The sequence below is a fragment of the Tamandua tetradactyla genome, chromosome 2, assembly GCF_023851605.1.
Source record: "Tamandua tetradactyla isolate mTamTet1 chromosome 2, mTamTet1.pri, whole genome shotgun sequence".
In the NCBI taxonomy this organism is placed as follows: Eukaryota; Metazoa; Chordata; class Mammalia; order Pilosa; family Myrmecophagidae; genus Tamandua; species Tamandua tetradactyla.
The window spans coordinates 151599020-151621721 of record NC_135328.1 but is presented as its reverse complement, the minus strand read 5'-3'; the positions used below and the strand labels follow the sequence as shown (position 1 = coordinate 151621721).

Genomic DNA, 22702 nt, shown 5'->3' with positions numbered 1-22702 from the left:
CCCCACGCAGCCCTTGAGCAGTGTTTCGCTTCTCTGGCCTGGAGTGTTCCTCTCCAGTTCAAGGTACAGTCCTTCCCTACCCCTCAAAAAAAAAAACACAAAAAAAAAAACAGATTAAAGCATTTTACATAAAACTAAGTAAAACCCAACAAAAGGAAAAAATGCAAATAAAAGACTTCCTCCTCCTTAATAGTTTAAACCCCTCGGACCTCTCTATTTCCTGACTTTTCACTGTCCATAACCCACTGGCACAAAATAACATTCAGGTGGCAGAAAACTGTACAGTCTTTTATACTGGTCTCTTATTTTCCAAGGCTGTATTCCCTAACAAGGCATAAATTCTTTGAGGGCAAGGACCATGACATGTTATTCAGAAGTTTTATATCCAGAGACTTTCAAAAATCCTTGAACTTATCAACAACGAAATGTAAGGGCTACTGGCATGCTCCTATTATTGGATTTTAGTTAAGAACCAGACAATTTCTGTAAGTTTGAAATCCTTTCAAAATAAAAAGTTTAAGGATGAAAAAAATAAAAAGAATGAACAATTCAGTCATTAAAAAAATGCCTGAATTGCTAAAAAAAAAAAAAAAAAAAAGGAATCAGGCATATATCTATGGTCAAGTTAAACATCTTTTCAAGGCGTCTACAAAGAATTACTAATTTTATTAATGACACGGGAAGCTCTGTAAAGCCAAAGTGAGAAATGCTAAACTTCAACTAAGGTCACGATTCAAATCTCTGCTGCAGAAAAATCCCTCCTTTCTGCATGCCAGGGACCTCCAAGGACTGCCTGTGAGTAAGCAGAAGGGGTCTCGAACTCCCAGCTCCTGCACTGGGCTTCTTGCTGCCTCTCAGCACTGAGTGCACATGTGGGGGGTTGGCAGCTGGGCCCAGGGAGGGCGGACCCTGTAAGACAGAGAGGGGGCGTCTTTGACAACTTGGAGGATCTGAGAAAAAGCCACACTCAGAACCTGCTGCATAATTTGCAGGGTACTGGGTAAGATAAAAGTGTCGGACCCCTCGTTCAAAAGATATTAAGAATTCCAGGACGGTGACTGCAGAATATTAAACCAAGCACAGGGCCCTCTAAGCACAGAGGGAAAAAACTGTTTTAAAAAGTCTACTTTTTTTAATACAACTCAATCATATTTTCCAGAAAATTCTCCCACCAGGAACTTTCTATAGTTTTTTCAAATAGCCTGTTAGGCAAGCTCAGGTCAACAGTACAATTGAAGTGATAAAATTCAGTAATTGTATAAAACAGTACTTAGAAAAAAATCCTCAAGCTTCATTAATTATCCTTACCTGAAAATTTCCTGTGTCTACTCGATACTGGTATGTCGGATCATGTAATTCATTAACTCTACGAAACAATTTTATTTTAAAAATTACAGATTAATAACTGGCTTTGCTTTTTTTTCTTTTTTTTACTTTTTAATGTAAACTACTTACTAACCAACAGTAAAGAATTTTTAAAAAGCAATCCTAGATCTGTTCTGCAACTACGTATTGAAGAGTGCTTTGAAAATTACTGCTTTCTTCTTTCTTTGCTTTGAATATATACTATACAATAAAAAGAGTTTTAAAAAAGAGGCAATCCTAGATTTATAAGGTTGTTTCGTTTCACATTTAAAAAGGAGACACACCACTAAATGACTATGTACCCAGAGTTATCAGTGTTGTGAAGTTGCCCTCACAGAAAAATGCTGTATTTTTCTTCATAAAAATCCCTACATAGATCTTTCTCTTGCAATTCTGACAGCTGTTCCAAGCATCTTTTAATGGCACATGCAGGCACTATGCAATAGATGAGGGTGTATCAAGGAAGCAGTAAGAGTAAACATAGACTTCCATGAAATTCCTTTTCAAGATGGAAATGGGCAGCTGAGATGACAGGTGAGCAGGAGCATGTAGGCACAGAGAGGTGGGGATAATGAGAGGCAGGTGCCAGCATCACACTGGTCACGTAGGGCGAGTCGGGCATGCCAGTCACCAAAATCACACCACCTGGAAGGGAACTGCTTTGGGAAAATCCTACACAGGGGAATCAGGCTGTTGATACATTAGACTTCTGCTGCAGTACCACACGGCACAAATACTAACAAAAAGAATCTTTGGGAGCCAGTGTAAGGATGGAAGGTTTATAGGTGCAAGTGAAAGGAGAATCTAAAACTGAGAGGGTCTATGGAGAGCCAGGACCCAATCTGAGCATCATTTCTAAGTCTTGGAAATGAAAAGGAAAAATCTTTAGCAGTGACAGTCTTTGTCCTTTTCCAGCTTAGACTCGTGGAATGGTTAATATCTCTACAAGCCCTACAAGCAAAGACGAATTCCTCACTTTAAGTCATACTACCAACTCTTGAAACACTAGCTGACATATTCCCTTTCAGATGATTTCACAAAATACAGTGAGACTTTTAATCTGTCCACCACTGTTAAATGCTTTTCATCACTGAAATTTCACACATAATAAAATTACTCACGTTTGCCATATTCCTAGAGTAACAGAAGCCAGCCACAATAGTCCAACGATAAACAATTTAGGCAAATAGAAAGTTAAACACTTTCTTTCTCCCTAACGAGCAAAAAAAGAAGAAAATACAAAAAACCAAGTTAGTAATTCCAGCAACACAATGACCCCTGATATTCCATATTAGACACACTCCAATCATTTCTATGTAACACGCATTCTTCTATTTAGCATGAGGCTGAAGACAGATTGTCAAGGATAAATTCCTCTGTAAGAATTAAGTCCCCCAAGAGTGAAGAAGCAACCATGGGAGTCTGGGAAGGGAGGACTACATCTTAAGCTCTCTCCGCAGAGCCTACCTGGACCCGGATGCCGTGGTACACACACAGCCAGAAGAGGAGCAAGGCACACAGAAACATGGACTGGAAGAGATCGTCCAGCATCCCTGGGAACCAGCTGTTCACCAGAAAGGAGAGGGGGAAGAAAGGATCTGCAACACGAGAGGCAGAAATGCATAAACCAAAATGGGACTCCATGTCACCCAGCAAAGGGTACCCCATTCCCTTGGGAGGGAAGGCTCAGAACTCACTACCTGGTTCTCCCTGGGTCAGAGCCAAAGGAAAGTTAGTGAACCCAAGGGTATTTTGTTTTTCAAAACACCTAAAAGCTAACAAACAGATTGCTCTGAAAGCATTACAGAGAGCCGTATGCTCCCACCATCAGCTCCTCCCTGCAGGCCTGAGAATTCCTCCTGCTTCAGCGCTGGAAGCAAATACTTTTTGGAGCAGGTAAAGAGGAACAGACAGCAGTGCTTGGCCACCTTCAGCCAAATTCCAAGACTGCTGTGTCTGTAGCAATTCCAAGTTCTAACTACCAGAACAGTCACGTATTTGTTAAAGATCCCAGGCATCTGCCACATCTTGGGGAAACATCACTCATGGGGAGCTGAGGAACAGAAGGGTAGACATTCCTTATGGGGGTACCAGCAGGCTATTTCTGGAGCGCTTTGAGACTAGGCGACCTTTAAGATTCCTTTCATCTTTAAATTTTAAGGGGAAAGATTCCAAAATAAAAATGGCACCTACCATTATAAAGTAGCAGCAGAGGCAAAAGAATGGACATCCACTTCTGCTCGATTCCCCAGTCCCGCATGGAGAATTTCCGTAGGGAATGTGCAAACAGACACTGCAAATCAAATTGGGCTCACCAGTCACTGACGGAGGTGGGGTCCTCTTTGCATACATCCTGCTTCCTTAGAAAGCTAAGTCTTCCCAACTCTACAATCTAGGTAATTAGTGTCAGGCCTGCTGAGTTAAATCCTGGTTGAGCTAAGGTGGTCCCAGAGGTGACCAATGACAACTGAGGTAAGAGGGTAGAAATGCTGCAAAGGAGCCTTAGATAAGAGGGGTTCACTAACTGTTCTCGCAAGGGCACAGAAGGACCCAGGAATATAATGGCCATATCATCTGGAAAAGAAAAGAGCCCCACTCCTTAGCCCCTCTTCTGCAGCAGGTTGCTCCCAGAAGAGGCCAGCACAGAGGAAAACGCCCCCTGGGCAAAGGCCATTTGTGCGGATCCCACACCCTCCTGGTCCTGAAACTTCAAGGTGGCACCAGCTCTTAAGGAGGGCACCAGGTAGCAAGGCCTACGGCCATGGGCTGAGAGTGGGTCTATTTTCAAAAAACCCCCCTGAAGAAGGCACCCTGGGCCCATGGGAGATGTTTCTTTAAACTGTTTTAAAACTATTTCGTGATTTGTAGCCTGAGTTTTTTCCTGTAACTTGGCATAAACCAATTAATTTTCTAGGCAATCCGGGTTACTTAGGCTGATTGGTTATTTCCCCCAGTCCAAGTCATGTGACGAGGCTCAGGCATGCTTCTCTTCAGAACACACTTAAGGGCCTTGACTATCACCCCCTTGGGCCCAAGAGGGTAGCAGCAGAAATCAAGAAGGAGCAAGGACCAAATCGCAATGTCAGTTTTCCACTTTTATCTGCTACGTTCAGGGAACGGCTGGGGTTCTGAGGCCCCTGGCTTGGCCTGAGCATTGTACCCTCCAAGTTTCCGTCTATTCCAGTGATTGTGTCCTGCCTACCCAGCCATACCCCACAAACCACCACCATCTGTGTCCTTCCTCAGAGTTAGCCTGCTAAGTGCCAAAGCATCCTGGGGTGGCAACTGGAGAAGTCACCTCTGTTAAGCAGCAGGCACGTCCCCAAATGACACACCCTGTCAGCACCGGGGTAAGAATCCAGTGAAGGCAGAGTACAACCCTGCAGAATCAGTAAGTCAGGAATTCTGTTCTACTAAATGAAGCAGACATCTTCTTCCTCCGATTCGTAAGTACTTCTCTTCACAGACTGGGTCTCTGTGGGGATCTCTTCGGTTGGTAAGGGAAATCATTTTCCCCTAGAGTTACAGTGTGCTGTGGACACAAACCTCAGATCCCAAATGAGCCAAAAACCTGTATTTCCAGACCCATTTCCCTTTGGCCTTATACCTGCACAAACCCAGACAGAGACCGAAAGGTCCAGTATAATTTACCAAATGTAAAACCCCAGGAATGCACTGTTGGCCTTCAGAGAAGGGTAAACTTAAAATAATGGAGAAGTCCCTTCCCTGGACATGAAATGGTTGTTTTCAATGAATGATGATGAAATTGTACTAAAAAGCCAGTGCTGTGTAATTACTATTACATGGAAATCCTTGTTAAAAGTTACCATATCACCTGGGCTTTTATTCTTTTTGCACTACAGCATCCTAGCAGACATACATACAGCACATTTGATGGAGTGTCTAAAAAAGTTCAGACAGAGCTTCCATGTGGTTCACATTTTGATCATCATCATAGCATAAACTATATTTGTCCTTGCTAGGATTCTGACAGACTCAGTCAGCAAATGGTACTTACAGTGACAATGAAGGTAAGAACCACAAAGACAAATCGGAACCAAACTTCCAACTGCGAAAATGCAGGGTCATATGTCTTCCACTGAAATGGAAAAGGGAGGGAAATTTTAAAAAATAGTATAAAAAAGAAACACACCAGACTATTAATAATAGTTTTATCTCCCAGTGTGAGAATATAGATAATTTAAAAACTTTTTCTTCCTTATACTTTCCTGCATGTTCCAAAATTTTTACATTTTACATATGAGTACATTTAACTTACATATTAGAGAAATTAAAAGAGTTAAAAAAAAGTTCTTATGGTGTTATAGTAATTATGAATCTGGCAGATAAATTATTCTATAATCATAATAAGAACATTTAAATTTTACAGCTCACATCAAAAATTAATCTTGCCAATCTCTTTATTAGAAAAAACAATGTTTTCCACTAAAAGAAACATTTTTCTAAACGACACAAAAATATAAAGATGTTCTGAAAAAAACTTACAGTAAAATATATAAATATGAACCTGAAGCCAAGAAAGCAAACTGCAATTAAAGTTGCTGGCTCTCATGCTGGCTGGGTGGTGCCGCACGTGCCATGAGTGCACCTGGCAGAACCGAGGGTGAGCCACGGCTGAAGGCACTGCTGGCTGACAGCAGGGCAGAAGGCAGCCCTTCCAACCTTGTCACAACCAGACTGACAGCTAGACTCCAAGGCACTGCACTGGGCCAATGGGCCCCATCACGCTAATGCACATAATTAAAATCATCTGAGCAAGATTTAAAAACCAGATTGAGATTTATACTTCTGAACAAGATCAAGTAAAACAGTCTAAATATACCTTCCTGCCTCAAACAAATTAAAAACCAAGTAAAATAAAGGAAACCGTTTCCAAGACACTGGGCACGAGGCAGTGAAGGACAACGATCTCTGATGGATGGGAAACAGCTGAGATGAGCCCTCTCACTGCCTCTGCGCCATGAAGTGGGAACGGGGAGACCGAGGAACAGCTTAGTGATCTTCCTGAGCTGTGGACACACATCTGGGAGTCTGGGGAAACAAGGGGGTCAGAACTGGACAGGACAGCTAAACAGAGAAAGCTCAGATACCTGCCAAGGATTGTCCCTCACATGACTTTAGCTAAGCACACTTTTCAGGTGGTTCTTTGCCTTCCCTTGGGATTAGACGGAACAATGACCAGTGCTTGCACAGGGCCAGTAATAGTGCCTGCTCCCACAAGAAGAGAGAAAAATCTCACAGGAAAAGGGGTATCAGGAGCATACTCAGAAGAGTTTGCCTCAGTGGGAGGAAAACATTAGCCCGATATATATAAAATGCTGCTTTGGTTCTACCTGACAAAATTAAAAGGAGGGCCCAAAAAGATCAAACTGTCTCTGACTAACTAAATAACACCCCAGAAGAAAGCTCAAGAATATTTATAAGAGTACAAATATATTCAGCAACCAACAATGTCTGGCATTCAATAAAAAATATCAGACATGCAAAAAACAAAAACAAAAAAATCAACAAAGAAAATATAAAATGCTGAGAAAAATTAATCTTCAAAAACAGCAAGAAGCTGGTGAAACACTTAGAATGTTTAATAGAGACATAGGAGATGATTAACAGTATATCAGACATTAGAAACTCTAAAATGAAAGAGAGGGAAAAAAAAACTTATTGTACAAACAAGGAATCAGTAAGCTGTGGGACAACCTCAAGAAGCCTAGAATTTGCATATCTGGAGTTCCTGCACTTGGAGGTGGGGACCAAAAAGTATGTTTAAAGAAATAATGGCTAAAATTTTCCAAATCTGATACAAACTATAAACCCACAGGGATCAATATTTCAAAATATTGTAAGAAAAAAATGCTGACTTAGAATTTTCTACCCAGTAAAAATACCTTTCAAAAACCAAGGGAAAAAACAAACAAACAAATAAAACCAAGGGAAAACAAGTACACATAACAACTTGTTTTGAAAATGGGAATTTTTCCCAGTGCAGCTGATGTATCAGGGAACAACTTCAGCATAATATAAATTATGTACTATTTCCTTCACAAGAAATACTAGTTAATCACAGAAAACTGTTCCCAGCTGAAACACGCCACACAAGAATATACAAAAACAGACACACATGCCTCAATTATCTACCTCAGTTCACCGTGTATGTTACAAGCCTCACCCATCCACAGCTGGTGTTAAAACTTTCTGTCCAATTTCTGACAACCATCTTTCTACCACCTCACAATAACTTATTTCTGACACTTGCTTCTACAACTAAACTCCAGGTCTTTTTCATGTAAAGTGCCATATTTATTGTTGTGTGTATGGATTTCCTAACCACTTAAGATGTATAAAACTATTCTATTTATTGCATTCCTGTCATTTTTTATGTCACATAAATTTTTGAGTGCTGTGCCACCGATCTCAATTTTCCCATAAACCCTGTGGTTTTTACTGTATGATTTTATATACTATATTTATACAACATGGTGAATTTTAAGAACATCTTTGTTATAGCTGAACTGACAATAAAGACTTTTTACAGCATACAAAAGCTGAAAGAATTCATCACAAGCAGATGTGCACTATGAGAAATGTCAACGAAACTCCTTTAAAGCAGAAAAAAAATTTTTGTAGATGGCAAGTTGGATCTACACTGAAACAAAGGAAGGAAGACTATTGGAAACAGTGAATATGTGAATAAAAATAAAGTAATTTTTTTATTATTTAAATATCTTTTTTAGAAGTTGGCTATTTAGAACAAAATTAAACATGTATTTAGGATTTCATAACATATGTAAAAAAAAATGTATGACAAAGAGTTCAAAGGTGAGGAGGGAAGAAGTGAAAATGTATTCCTGTAAGGTTCTTAACTATATGTGAAATAGTGTATCATCACTTGAAAGTAGAGAGTGGAGAGTTAAAAGGTGTTTATTATACACCCTAAGGCAACACTTAAAATAACAAACAATTGTATTAATAAGCCAGAGCAAAGGACATAAAATGGAATCAGAAGAAAAAACATTCAGTGAATCCAAAAGAAGGCAGAAAAAGAGGAAAAGGGAACAAAGAACAGATAGCACAAACAAAAAAGAGCTAGCAAGATGGTAGATGGAAACCTAATCATATAAATATTCACTTAAATGGTCTAAAATTCCCAATAAAAAGGCAGAGAATATCAGACTGTATAAAAAAGCAAAAACCAACTATATGCTGTGTACAAGAAGCCTATTTTACACAGCAAGGCACAGGTTAAATTATAGGGAATGAAAAAATATATATATATCATGCTAAAACTAATTAATATTAGGAACAATACATTACAGAGCAAAAATTATTACCAGAGACAATGAAGGTCATTTATAATAATAAAAGGGTTAATCTATGAAAAAGACCTAACATTCTTAAACATTTATGTACCCAGTAACTAGATTATCAAAAAAATGAAGCAAAAATTGATAGATCTTTACATAGAAAAGTTCACATTATGTCAGATTCCAATAGCCCTCTTAATAATTAACAGAACTTGCAGACAGAAAATAAATAAGGATATAGAAAACTCGAAGACTCCATTCAACAATATTGAATAAATATTTCTTTCAAGTACAACATGGAACATGTACCAGGGCAGATCATATTCAAGGCCATAAAATAAGTTTAAATAAATGAAAAAGGACTCAGGTATACAAATTATGTTCTCTAACAAATGAATTAAATTAGAAATCAGTAACAGGAAGATATCAGGAAAATATTCAAATATTTGGAAACTAAATAACACACTTCTAAATAACTCATGAGTCAAAAAACAAATCAAAAAGGAAATTAGAAAGTATTTTGAACTGAATGAAAACAAAGTCAATACAAAAATTTGTGGGAAAAGCTAAAGCAGTACTTTGCAGGAAGTTTATAACATTAAACATTGTGCTGCTTTGAAATGATGTATGTACCCTAGAAAAGCCATGTTCTAATCCTAATCCCATTTTGTAAAGGCACATGTTTCTTCTAATCCCTATTCAGCATTGTATGCTTGAAACTGTAATCAGATCATCTCCCTGGAGATGTGATTTAATCAAGAGTGGTTGTTGAACTGGATTAGGTTGAGGTGTATATCCACCCATCTGGGTGGGTCCTGATTAGTGTCTGGAGTTCTATAAAAGAGGAAACATTTTGGAGAATGAAAGAGATTCTGAGAGTGCAGAGCAATGCAGCCATGAGAAACAGAGTCCACCAGCCACCGACCTTTGGAGGTGAAGAAGGAAAATGCCCCCCGGGGAGCTTCATGAAACAAGAAGCCAGGAGAAGAAGCTAGCAGAAGACGCTGTGTTTGCCATGTGCCTTTCCAGATGAGAGAGAAACCCTGGATTTCATCGACCTTCTTGATCCAAGGTATCTTTCCCTGGATGCCTTTGATTGGATATTTCTATAGACTTGTTTTAATTAGGACATTTTCTTGGCCTTATAACTGTAAATTAGTAATTTATTAAATTTCCCTTTTTAAAAGCCATTCTGTTTCTGGTATATTGCATTCCGGCAGCTAGCAAACTACAACAAACATATTTATTAGAAAAGATGAAAAGCCTCAAATCAGTGACTTCAGCTTCTACCTTAAGAAACTAGAAAACAGAGCAACTGAAATCATTCAACAGAAGAAAAGAAATAATAAAGATTAGAGCAAAAATCAATGTAATAGAACCAGAAAAACAATAAATAAAATCAATGAAACCAAAGCCATTGTTTGAGAAGATGAATAAAATTGATAAAACTCTAACCACACTTACCAGAGATAAAAGAGAAGATATAAATTATCAATATGTACAAGAGGAGTGATATTACTATAGATGTTAAGAGGATAATTAGAAAATGTTATGAACAGCTTTATACCTACAAATTTGACAACTTAGACAATATAGGCAAATTCTTTGAAAGACACAAAGTAGCAAAGCCCATTCAAGAAGAGAGAGATAAATGGACCTGCCATATGTCTGTTAAGGATATTCAATTTGTGGTAAAAATCTTCCAGAGAAAATTCCAGACCCAGTTGGCTGGTGAATTCTACTGAACATTTACGGAAAAATACACAAATTCTACATAAGTTCTCTCAGAATACAGAAAAGGACGGAATATCTCCCAACTCATTCTGTGAAATTAGCATTATCTTGCTATCAAAATTAGACAAGGAGACTACAAGGAAAAAAAAACTACAGACCAACATATCCTAAGAAAATAGATGCAAAAGTTCTTAACAAAATTTTACCTCAAATCCAGTAACTTAAAAACAGAGTAATATAGCATGACTGAATGGAGCTTACCCCAGAAACAGAAAGTTGATTTAACATTAGAAAATCAATCAATGTAATTTACCCTACAAATAAACTATAAAAGAAATAATACATAATCATCTGCGTAGATGCAGAAACAAGCCTTTGATAAAATCCAACATTCATTCCTGATTTTAAAGACTCTCAAATTAGGACCTGAAGAGGATTTTCCTCAAGCTGATGAAGAGCACTGACAAAAACCTACAGCTAATGGTGTACTTACTGGTGAAACAGTGAATGCTTTCCCTCCAAGTTCAGAATAAGTCAAGGCTGTCCATTCTCATCACTTCTATTCAACACTGTGCTGGAGTTCTTGATTCAAAAAGTGAAAAAAAAAATACTAGGCATGTAGCTTAGAAAGAAAGAAAACTATCTTTCTTCACAGACAATGCAACTGTCTGTGAAGAAAAATCGTATGGAATCTACAAAAGAAGACAGTAAAACTAATAAGTACTTTTAGTAAAGCTGCAGGATAATAAGAGCAATAAATGCAAATCTACACACTAGAAAGAAACAATCTGAAATTGTAATAAACAACATCATTTACAATAGCATCAAAAAAATACAAAATCCTTAGGGTGAAATCTGATAGGCAAGTCCTGTATACTGAAAACCAAAAAGCACTGCTGAAGAAAATTAAAGAAGGCCTGTGTAAATCAAGAGAAAGACAATATTCCTGAATCAGAAAGCTCAATACAGTTAAGATACTATTACCCTCCACACTGACCTATAGATTCAGTACAATCTCAATCACAATCCTAACAGGTTTTTTTGGTAAAAAATTGACAAGCTGATTCTAAAATAACCAAGGAAATGAAAAGGATCTAAAATATACAAAACAACCTTGAAAAGAAAAGTTGGAGGACTTAGACTACCGAAGTTTAAGATGTCATATAAAGCTACAGTTATCACAACAGCATGGTATCGGCATCAAGACTGAAGTCAATAACTTATGGCCAACGTGGCAAGTGAACTCACTGCCCTCTCAATGTAACAGAATAAGGAAAACATAAAAAGACCCCCATATACATGCTCAACTGATTTCTGACAAAAGTGAAAAGAAATCAAAGAAAGGGTAATCTTTCCAGTAAATGGTGCTGGATCAATTGGATATCTATAGGAAAGAAAGTGAGCTTAGACTATATCTTGTATCATATACAAAAATTATCTCAAAATAGATGACAAACATAAAAGTTTAAAAACTTTTAGAAGGAAATGTAGAAGCTTTGTGATGCTGGGTAGGATAAAGAACTCATGGATATAACAACAAAAGCACAGTCCATAAAAGAAACAACTGATAAACTGGACTTCACCAAAATTAAGAATTTCTGTTCTTTGAAAGAAGCTATTAAGAGAAAGAAGCTACAGACTGGGAAAAAAAAATTTGCAAATCACATATCTGATAGAGGACTTGTATCCAGAAATTTAAAAAACTCTCAAAACACTGATAAATCCCAAAATGATTTGAACAATGAATAAAGTATTTGCAAAATCCCCTTGAGGGAATGGGGAGAAAGGGGGAAATATTCAACTTTCCCTTCGGAGAATTCCTGAATTCTCACAACCAGTGGGGACAACCAAATCAATAGGCTGAGCCCTCAATCTTGGGGTTTGCCCCTATGAAACTTAGGCCTGCAAAGCATAGGCTAAACTTACTTAAAATTAGGCCTAAGAGTCACCCCCAGAGAACCTCTCTTGTTGCTTAGATGTGGCCTCTCTCTCTCCTTAAGCCGACATGGCAAGCGAACTCACTGCCCTCCCCCTCTACATGGGATATGACCTCCAGGAGCATAAACCTTCCTTGCAACATGGGACAGAAATACTGGGATGAGCTGGGACTCAGCATCAAGGGAGTGAGAAAACTTTCTCAACTAAAAGGGGGAAGAGAGAAATGAGACAAAATACAGTGTCGATAGCTGAGAGATTTCAAACAGCCGAGAAGTTTCCTGGAGGTTATTCTTACGCATTATACAGATATCCCTTTTTAGTTTAAAGTGTGTTAGAGAGGCTAGAGGGAAGTACCTGAAACTGTAGAGCTGTGTTCCAGAAGCCATGTTTCTTGAGGATGGCTCTATAATGATATAGCTTGTACAATGTGACTGTGTGATTGCGAAAACCTTGTGTCTGATGCTCCTTTTATCTAAGGTATGGACAGACGAGTTAAAAATATGGATAAAAATAAACAAATAATAGGGGGAACAAAGGTTAAAATAAATTGAGTAGACTGAAATACTGGTGATCAATGAGAGAGAGGGGTAAGGGGGATGGTATGTATGAGTTCTTTTTTTTTATTATTTCTTTTTGCTGGAGAGATGCAAATGTTCATAAAAATGATCACGGTGATGAATATACAACTATGTAATGATACTGTGAGCCACTGATTATACACCATATATAGAATGTTTGTATGTAAGAATGCTTGTATGGTTGTTAAGGTTTACAATAAAAATACTAAAAAAAAAACAAACTCTCAAAACTCAATGATAAGAAAATAAACAACCAAAAAAGCAAATGGGAAATATCTGAATAGTTACTGTACTAAAGAATATATACAGATGGCAGTTAAGCACATGAGAAGATGTTCGGTATCATTGCTAATTAGGGAAATGCAATAAAATTACAATGTGATATGACTACACACTTCCTAGAATGGCTAAAATTAAAGTTGACTATACCAAGTGTTGAGGAGGATGTAAAGCAACTACTCAGATGTGGCCTCTCTCTTTCTCTAAGCCGACCCAGCAAGCAAACACACTGCTGGTGGGAATGTAAAACGATACAATCACAATGGAAAATAGTTTGTTTCTTAAGAAGTTAAACATATCTCTACCATATGACCCAGTTATTCTATCACAGATATTTACCCAAGAGAAATGAATGCATACATCCATACAAAGACCTGTATATATGTTCATAGCAGCTTTTTTGTATCAGCCCCAAACAGGAAACAATTCAAATGCCCATTGACAGGTGAATGGATAAACAAATATTGGTATATCAACATCCACACAGTGGAATACTACTCAGCAACAGCAAGGAATGAACTATGAATACACCAACATCTTTTTTTTTCTTTTGCATGGGCAGGCACCGGGAATTGGACCCAGGTCTCCAGCATGGCAGGCAAGAACTCTGCCTGCTGAGCCATCATGGCCCACCCCATTCAACATCTTTGATCAACCTCAACATAATTATGCTGAGTGAAAGAACTCAGACAAAATAAAACAAAAAATGATGCATCCTGTATGATTCCATTTATACAAAATTCCAGAAAATACAAATGAATCTGTAGTGACAGAAACTGGGTCAGTGATTGACCTGCGGATGAGAAGGTGACAGGAGGAAGGGATTATAAAGGGACACAAGAAATTGTTTAGGTGTGAGGGATATGTTTATTATCTTGATTAGGGTGATGGTTTCCCAGGTATATACATATGTCAATCAGACCAAATTTTATATTTTAAATATGCTTACTTCATCACATGTCAATTATTTCTAAAAAGTCAACACTTAACAATTGATATTATTGGGAAATGGGAGATCATAATGATTAAGGACATAAGTGTTTTGAATTTAGAGACCCAGGGCTCAAATTCTACTCTTTTATTTCCTAGTTGGACAAGTTACTTAATCTCACTAAACCTCAGATTTCTCCTCAGAAAAAAGGGATGCTATTAACTACTTTGCACAATTATCATGGCTTTTAAATGAGATCATACAAAGATATACAAAGTTTAGCACAGTACCTGGCAAAAAGCAAAAGCTCAAAAAACAGCTGCTGTTACAAATCCAAAACATACAACTACTGTGATTACTGTTAAAGTATTTAGATTTTACCATAGCATCATTTATAGAATAATCATATTAGTGGTTATAAGGAATTGAAGGATTACATGAATATTCAAATAGAAAAAGCATAGTACATGTCTTAGCTAAAAAAACAGAATCGAAGGCACAATCAAGAAGTGAAAAAAAGAAATGATACCACCAGAAAACAATTTCAAAAACATGTTTAACATAACAGTGAAGAAAGTATACTGTTTTACCCTCAAGAACCTGTAACTCTTAAGAAATAAAACAACCATGGGCTCTATCAAAAGCGGGGCGGGGGATATTTGTTTTAAGATTCTGTCACAGAAGTAGAAAAGTCAACAGAGTCACTTTAAAAATTAACACTGAAAACAATGCTCTATTCAATAACTATAGCTAAAACAATTATTATTCATGTTAGTTCTAAAATACAAGTTAGTGGAGCGGGGGTGGTAGCAGGGAGATGAGGAGTTGAGAAGAAACAGAAGGAAGATAATGCTGTATTCTGGGCTTTCAAAATTGGATCGCACGTGCCAAACCTGATATCTGACACACAGCAGGCACCCAATAGCTTTACTGTATTCAATTCAGTTTTAATTTGCCTTCCTGTTGTACATGCCCCTGTCCTTCCCAACACCCAGACTCAGGGGAACAGTCTCCGCACATGCCTGCTCACTGGGAGGCTGGCTTTGTTAGCAGTAGCTAAGGATCACCTTTGGGTTCCTGGGGCCAGGCAAGCCTAACAGCTCAATCTGGCATTGGTTTGTGTCAAAGGTTTGAAAAGACTTGTTTTTTCCCTTGAGTGAGCCCAAGGGGAACATGTGAGGCTGAGAAGAGGGTCCTAACCAGACAGACCCAGCCCTGCCTTGACAGACCCCAGCTCTCCAGCACACAGTCTCCTGTGGTGTCAGGCCAGAGAGAAGAAAGTCAGACACCGAGATTCTGCGAAACCCCTAGCCTGAGCCAGAGCCAGGATTACAATCAGGATAGCGTCCACTGTACGCAGAAATTAGATTCTTTTGTTTTTATTTGTTAAACTCACGTACACAAAAATGTACTGAAATTTAAAAGTAAATGCAAAATAATTAAAAGGAAATTAAGTGTAAAATTCCCAGAAAACACTAAGGCTTTGGACATTTACTTTATAACTATCAATCCATTTTATTAGCTATCCTATCAAAGTCCCTCTGTCATTCAAGACGGTGTCTGTTTTCGGAGAGCTTGGGCTCACTCTGACACCATGAATAAACACTTGTTTCATATCCTAAGTCATTCCTCTCTAATGAAAAGCTAGGTTCTTTTGCTCTATTTCTTTTCTCCGCCCAACCAACCAATATTTGTTGAGGATCTCTTTATTCTACGTGCAAGCAAATACAATGCTATAGCCAAATCCTTGTGCTGATACTAAATAAATGGACTTCAAAAACAAAACTGGTAAAAATGCCTCAGGAAGCTGGCTAATTATTAGGCAAAGAACAACTGTTTGATCACATCCTCAGAGACTGCTCTGAAGAGAAAAGCCAGAGAACATGCAGGGATGGGGGTGGAGGTATTGCACTGCAGGCTGTCCCCAGCGGTGCTACGTGCAGTGACCAGGGCCGAATGTTGCAGAGTTCCTGGAACGGGATCCCAGTCTCAGAGTCACAGCCTGGGATTCCATAGCTTTAAAGAGAACATGAAGGATATTACACAGAAGTATTAGGGTGGGGGAGCCTAATATAGGCTTCAGTAATTTGTCCTATGAGAACAATTCATTAAGTAGAGATCCAATAATCCTGTCAATACTTATCAAAGCTACTGACTGCTACTGTTTTCATTCACATGGGGAAGAGATGACATTAACATCATAAAACCAGAAGAGGGTATTCCCAGTGATGCTGGTGAACCAGATAGAAAGCGGAAGGACTTGGAAACACAGATTACTGTTTTAATCTCATGCCCCATTGAAAGGTCATGGCATAGGAAGACAAAAGAGGGAATGAGAAGCAAATAGCTGGCTACAGAATGTCATTCAAGAATAGACTCGAAGAGCACTTAATTAGAGGGAAAAAGCCTAGATTAGCCACAAGGACACAGGGTTCAGAGGATGACGAACATGATGGCCACAGCGGGGAAGATACCACAAACACTCAGGAGGAGATGAGAGAAAAGCAAGTCAAAATGATCTGCAAGGTGTCAAAGTCCATACCACGTGGCATGTGCAGATCATGGGCAACCAAACAAGCCTTATTTAAACACAAGGAGGATGGGTGACAAAAGCAAAATGGCATATTAAGAACTCCAAACTCCTGTTTTTCCTACAGAAATCTTGAAAACAAGCAGAAACTATCAGAACCAATTTTCTAAGAACAATGAAAAACAGTCAAATGTTTACAACAACCAAGTGAATCCTGAATAAAGAAAAAGCCTTAAAAATGGTAGGAGTGAAAAGAGCTGATCACAAAAGAACAGATACTGTATGATCTCACTGATATGATATAGTTAGAATAAGCAAACTCATACAGTCAGAATCTAGAAGGGCTACCAGGGGTCAGGGTGGGTATAGGGAATGGGAAATTGAGGCTTAAGATGTACAGAATTTCTATTTGGAACAATGAAAATATTTTCGTAATGGATGGTGGTGACATAGCACAACATTGTGAACATAACAGCGCTAAAATATATATGTGAACATCATAAAAAGGGAAATGTTAGGTTGTATATATGGTACTAGAATAAATTTTTAATAATCCATGGAGGTGCACAACACAGTGAACCCTAAGTTAATACTACACTGATAAAAAACGTGCCATCATCAATTTAACAAATGCACTACACCAATGCAAGGTGTTAATAATAGGGATAGGGTGGTTATGGGAATTCTGCATTTTATGCATGTAAACCCACAACTTTTCTAATTAAAAAAAAAAATGGTAAGAAAGACTTGTGGCACCTTTTACTAGCCCTTTCTCCCCACCTTGGCTCATCACAGCAATAGCTCCCAGTCCCAGGGCAGGTCCCTGGTCCCAGGTTCGAGAAGGAGCAAAAGCATACCTCATTCACAGAATGGGGTGCATGCATGGTTCTGACCCCTCCGGTGGCTATCTGAAGGACTGATCCAAGCACTTGTCTCTGTCCTGTCTGTCCCAGAGACAACATATATACTTTGAAAAGTCCTGAGAACACCCTGAGCTTTCCTTCACCTCAACTATTCTTTACTATCACTACTAGCTGGCTGAACATTACAGAACCAGTCTGCAAAGGCTGAGAGAGTTGGGTTTTGTTTTGGTTTTCATGTTGTTAGCTCCTGGCATTCAAGGAAATCTCCGCTCTAACAGTAGCTGAATACAAGCTAAGGGAACAGAGAATTCAGTAAGTACACATCAAGGAATACAGTCTTTGCATGAATAGTTTGAGAAAAATCACTAAACAAATAGACTACTACTGCCGTCAACAATTAGGGGAAAAAAATATAACCCTTTGGGGTGGGGGGATAAAATCTGATTTCCAGAGCTAACACATTAAAATATTCAAAAGTCCAAATTTCAACGATAAAAAAAACAAAGTAAAATAGGAAGAGGCGGCCCATTCAAAGGACAAAACAAAATGATAAGAACAATCTATGAGGAAGCTGAGACATTGGCCTTACTAGACGTCAACTTTAAAACAACTGTTTCAAATATGCTCAAAAAACTAAAGGAAAGCATGACAAAGAAATACAGGAAATCAGGAAAACAACAGATGAACAAAATAAGAATTTCAATAAAGGGACAGAAATTACAAAACAAGAACCAAACAAATTATGGAACTGAAATGCACAATAACAAAATTAAAAATTCCCTAGAGGGGCGGGCCGCGGTGGCTCAGCGGGCAAAGCGCTTGCCTGCCATGCCGGAGGACCTCGGTTCGATTCCCGGCCCCAGCCCATGTAAAACAAACAAACAAACAAAATACAATAAAACAAGAAAATGTTTAAAGATGTTTCCTTTCCTTCCTTCTATCCTTCCTTCCTTCTCTCTGTCTTTCCTTCCCTTCCTCCCTCTAAAAAAAAAAAAAAAAAAAAAAAAAATTCCCTAGAGGATTGATGGATTTCAGCTGGGAGAGGAAAGAATCAGCTTTCTTCTTCAAGATAGGACAACCAAAATGTTTCAGTCTGAGGAGCAGAAAGAAAAAAGAATGAAGAAGAGCCCACAGGACCTATTGGACGCTATCAAGCATACCAGTATATATGCATTTTGTCTTAATGTGTCAGAACTGCTATGCCGAATACTATACAATGGGTTGACTTAAACAATAGCAATTTACTGTCTCTCAGTCATGGGAGATAGAAGTCCAAAATTAACATATTGGTAGGGCTTGCTTTCTCTCAGTGTTTTTAGTGTTTCAACAGTTTTCCATAGCGTGGCAATCTCTCTTTCTGGCTTCTCCTGACTTCTGACTTCTTATTCTCCTTCTCAGGTGCCTGTCTCTGTCTAAATTTTCTCTTCTTTTAAGGACTTTAGCCATGTGGATTAAGACCCACCCTGACTGAGTCAACACCTTAATTAATAATAGCATTTTGAAAAATTCTACAGCTTCGATTCCTGGTCCATGCACTACCCCCCACCCTCCCAAAATTCAACAAATGGTGCTGCAATAAACGGGACAGCCACCGAGAAAAAGAACAGGACTCAAACATTCTTTTGTGAGGGGCATGATTCAATCCACAACAAGGATCATGGGAGTCCCCGAAAGAGAAGAGAAAGAAAAACTGATAGAAACAATATTAAAAGATATTATGGCTTACAAGTTCTGAAATTTGACGAAGGACATGAATATACATATCCAAGAACCTCAATGAAATCCAAACAGGATAAATTCAAAGGGATCCATACCAAACATTTTATAATCAAAGCAGCAAATGCGAAAGAAAAAGACACTCCCAGATAAAATAAGAAGCTGAGGCAGTTTGTTACCAGTGTAGCTCTCCTACAAGAAATGCTACAGGAGTCTAACAGTTGAAAGAAAGGATGCTAGACAGTACTACAAAATCCCATGAAGAAATGAAGAATTTAGGTCTTCCTCTTCAGATGTCCATCTGATTGGATGAGGTTTACCCACATTATCTAGGGTAATCTCCTCTACTTAAAGCCAGCCAGTCAAGATGCTAATTGCATTAACAAAATACCTCCCCAGCAACAATCAGGCTAAAGTATGACCAAACAAAAGGAAGTTATAACCTAGTCAAGATGGCACAAAAAAATTAACCAACCCATGACCCAAAGCAATCTACAGATTCAAGGAAATTCCTATCAAAATTCCAGGAGCCTTTCTGGCAGAAATGGAAATGCCCATCTTCAAACTGATAAACCCTGCACAGCCAAAATCATTGTAAGAAAAACAAAAGGAGGATACACGCTTCCAGATTTCAAAACTTACTACAAAGACACAGTAATCAAGACAGTTAGGATATGCAAAAACATAAAGACCAACAGAATAAAACTGAGATTTCAGAAATGAACCCATACCTCTGAATCAAGTGATTTTTGACAAGGGTGCCAACTATACTTGATGAGGAAAGTACAGTCTCTTCAACAAATGGTCCTGGAAAGTGGACCCCTACTTCACACTATATTCAAAGAGTAACTTAAAATGATCAATGACCTAAATGTAAGAGCTAAAACCATAAAATTCTTAGAAGAAAATATACAGGAAAATTTTCAGGACCTTGTACTTGGCAACAGAGTCTTAGATATGATACCAAAAGCACAAACAGAAGAAAAATTAGATAAATCAGACTTCATTAAAATGAAAACTTACCAAATTTACTGTTGCATGCCTCTAGTGTATTTTTAATGCCATCTTTTTGTGCCTTTCATTCCCATAAGTTTCGTTATTTTTCTTTGCATGTTTTCAAATTCTTCTTTATGTTCGTTCACCTGGTGTTTTCTTAATAAGCTTTATCTCTTAGTCATATTTTCCTTCATCTCCTTGAATGAATTTTGATTTGTTTGAATAACATTCATTACAAATTCTTTATCTCCTCCAGAATTTTAATTTGTTCCTTTGACTGGGCCTTGTCTTTTTGTTTCTCAGTAAGGCCTGTCATTTATTCCTGATATCTGGGCATCTGATTATCTTCATGAGATTATTCTAAAGGTCGATTTCTCTCTCTTGTCAAGGTTTTCACCATTGATTGGGTTGGTGTTAAGGCTTTTCTTCTTTGACAGTTGGTTCATCAGTATTTCCCAGCCAAAACAGAGCCAGGGACTCATGCATGGGACACAGACCAGTTCCAAACGGCTCTGGGGACAGGGTCAAGAAAGATGCCCCAAAGTCTTTTCTTAGTCTCAACAAATGATGCTAAAATTGGATATTTATAATCAAAAGAATGAAAGATAACCCCCACCTCACAACCTTATACAAAAATTGACTCAAAATGGATCAGAGACCTAAATATAGGAGCTAGGACCATAAAATTCCTAGAAGATAATGCAGGGAAGCATTTTTAAGATCTTGTGGTAGACAATGGTTTCTTAGACTTTATACTCAAAGCGCAAGCAATGAAAGAAAGAAGATAAATGGGTCTGCTTCAAAATTAAAAACACTTGACAATAGGAGAAATATTTGGAAACCACATATCCAATAAGGATTTAATATCTAGAATATTTAATATCTAGAATATATAAAGAAATCCTACAACTCAACAATAAAAGACAACCCATTTTAAAAAAAAGCGAAAGACTTGAGTAAACATTTTTCTAAAGAGGAAATACTAGTGGCTAAAAAGCACATGAAAAGATATTCCAACATCAAGAGCTATTATGGAAATACAAATAAAAACTACAATGTCATAACATCTCATACCTATTAGAATGGTCACTATTAAAAAAACAGAAATCTACAAGTACTGGAGATGAGTGGAGACATGGGAATTCATTCACTGCTGGTGGGAATGTAAAATGGTGCAAGTGCTGGGGAAGACAGTTTGGCAGTTACTCAGAAAACTAAGTGTAGAATTGCCATATGATCTGGCAATATTAGGCATATACCCAGAAGAACTGAAAGTAGGGACTTGAACAGATATTTGCACACCTATGATCATAGCAGCATTATTCATAATTGCCCCAAAAGACGGAAGCAACCCAAGCACCCATCACCCAATGAATGTATAAACAAAATGTGTTTATCCATTTTGGATAAAATACATACGACAGAATATTATTCAGCTATAAGAAGGAATGAAATCCTGATGCATGTGACAACATGGATGAACCTTGAGAACATTATGTTGAGTGAAATAAGCTAGATACAAAAGGCTAAATAGTGTATGATCTCATTGATAGGAACTATATAATAAGCAAACTCATAGAGTTATAAATAGAAAAAAGGTTCACCAGGAGACAGAATGTGGATAAAGATTGGGGAGCTGATGGTTAATTTGTGCAGAATTTCTAGTTAAATTGATTGTAAGTGTTTTGATATGGATAGTGGTGATGTAGCCCATTATTCTGAGTGTAATTAATAGCACTGAATTATGTATTAATATGGAAACCATGAACTCTAGTTAGCAATATTTTAATATTCTTTCAAGAACTGTAACAAAGGTACCACATTAATGCAAAGTGTCAAGAACCAGGTGGTATATGGGAATGTTGTATTTTTTACATGACTTTTATTTAAACCTACAACTTCTAATTTAAAAAAAAATACGATTGAAAAAAAAAAACAGTATGCCACGTGAAAGAAACCAGATACAATGTTCTATATAGTGTATGATTTGTATAAGATGTAAAAATAAAATCTATAGAGAATTAGATTAGTGTTTATGTAGGGCTGGGGAAGGATAAAAGGATTGAGGAGTTACTGCTCAAGAGTACGGAGTTTTTCTCTTTGGAGCTATGAAAATGTTCTATAATTGACTGTGGAAATTGTAAGAACAGCTCTGTGATTATACTGAGAGCCACTAATTGTACACTTCGATGGACTGTAAGGTATGTGAGTAAAACCATGCTAAAAAAAAAGCCATTGATTGTACACTTTGGATTGACTATATGATATGCGAATATACCTCAATAAAGCTGATTTTAAAAAGTCAGTAAAGGGCGGGCCACGGTGGCTCAGCAGGTAAGAATGCTTGCCTGCCATGCCCGCAGACCCGGGTTCGATTCCCAGTGCCTGCCCATGAAAAAAAAAAAATCAGTAAAATAAATAAAAACATAGACTGGCAAGGAGATAAACAG

The 22702-nt window shown here is 37.9% G+C and overlaps 1 protein-coding gene across 2 annotated transcripts in view; it reads right to left on the bottom strand.

Moving 5' to 3' along the window:
- The window catches only part of TMEM181 (transmembrane protein 181), a 60242-nt gene that overhangs the window by 10675 nt on the left and 26865 nt on the right, over positions 1–22702 (bottom strand). For both annotated transcript variants that reach the window (XM_077149381.1, XM_077149382.1), the window contains 5 exons: positions 5384–5464; positions 3559–3658; positions 2833–2963; positions 2487–2578; positions 1309–1366 (listed from right to left, as the gene is read on the bottom strand). In XM_077149381.1, the coding sequence (XP_077005496.1) occupies positions 1309–1366; positions 2487–2578; positions 2833–2963; positions 3559–3658; positions 5384–5464 (462 nt within the window). The remainder of the gene's footprint in view (positions 1–1308; positions 1367–2486; positions 2579–2832; positions 2964–3558; positions 3659–5383; positions 5465–22702) is intronic.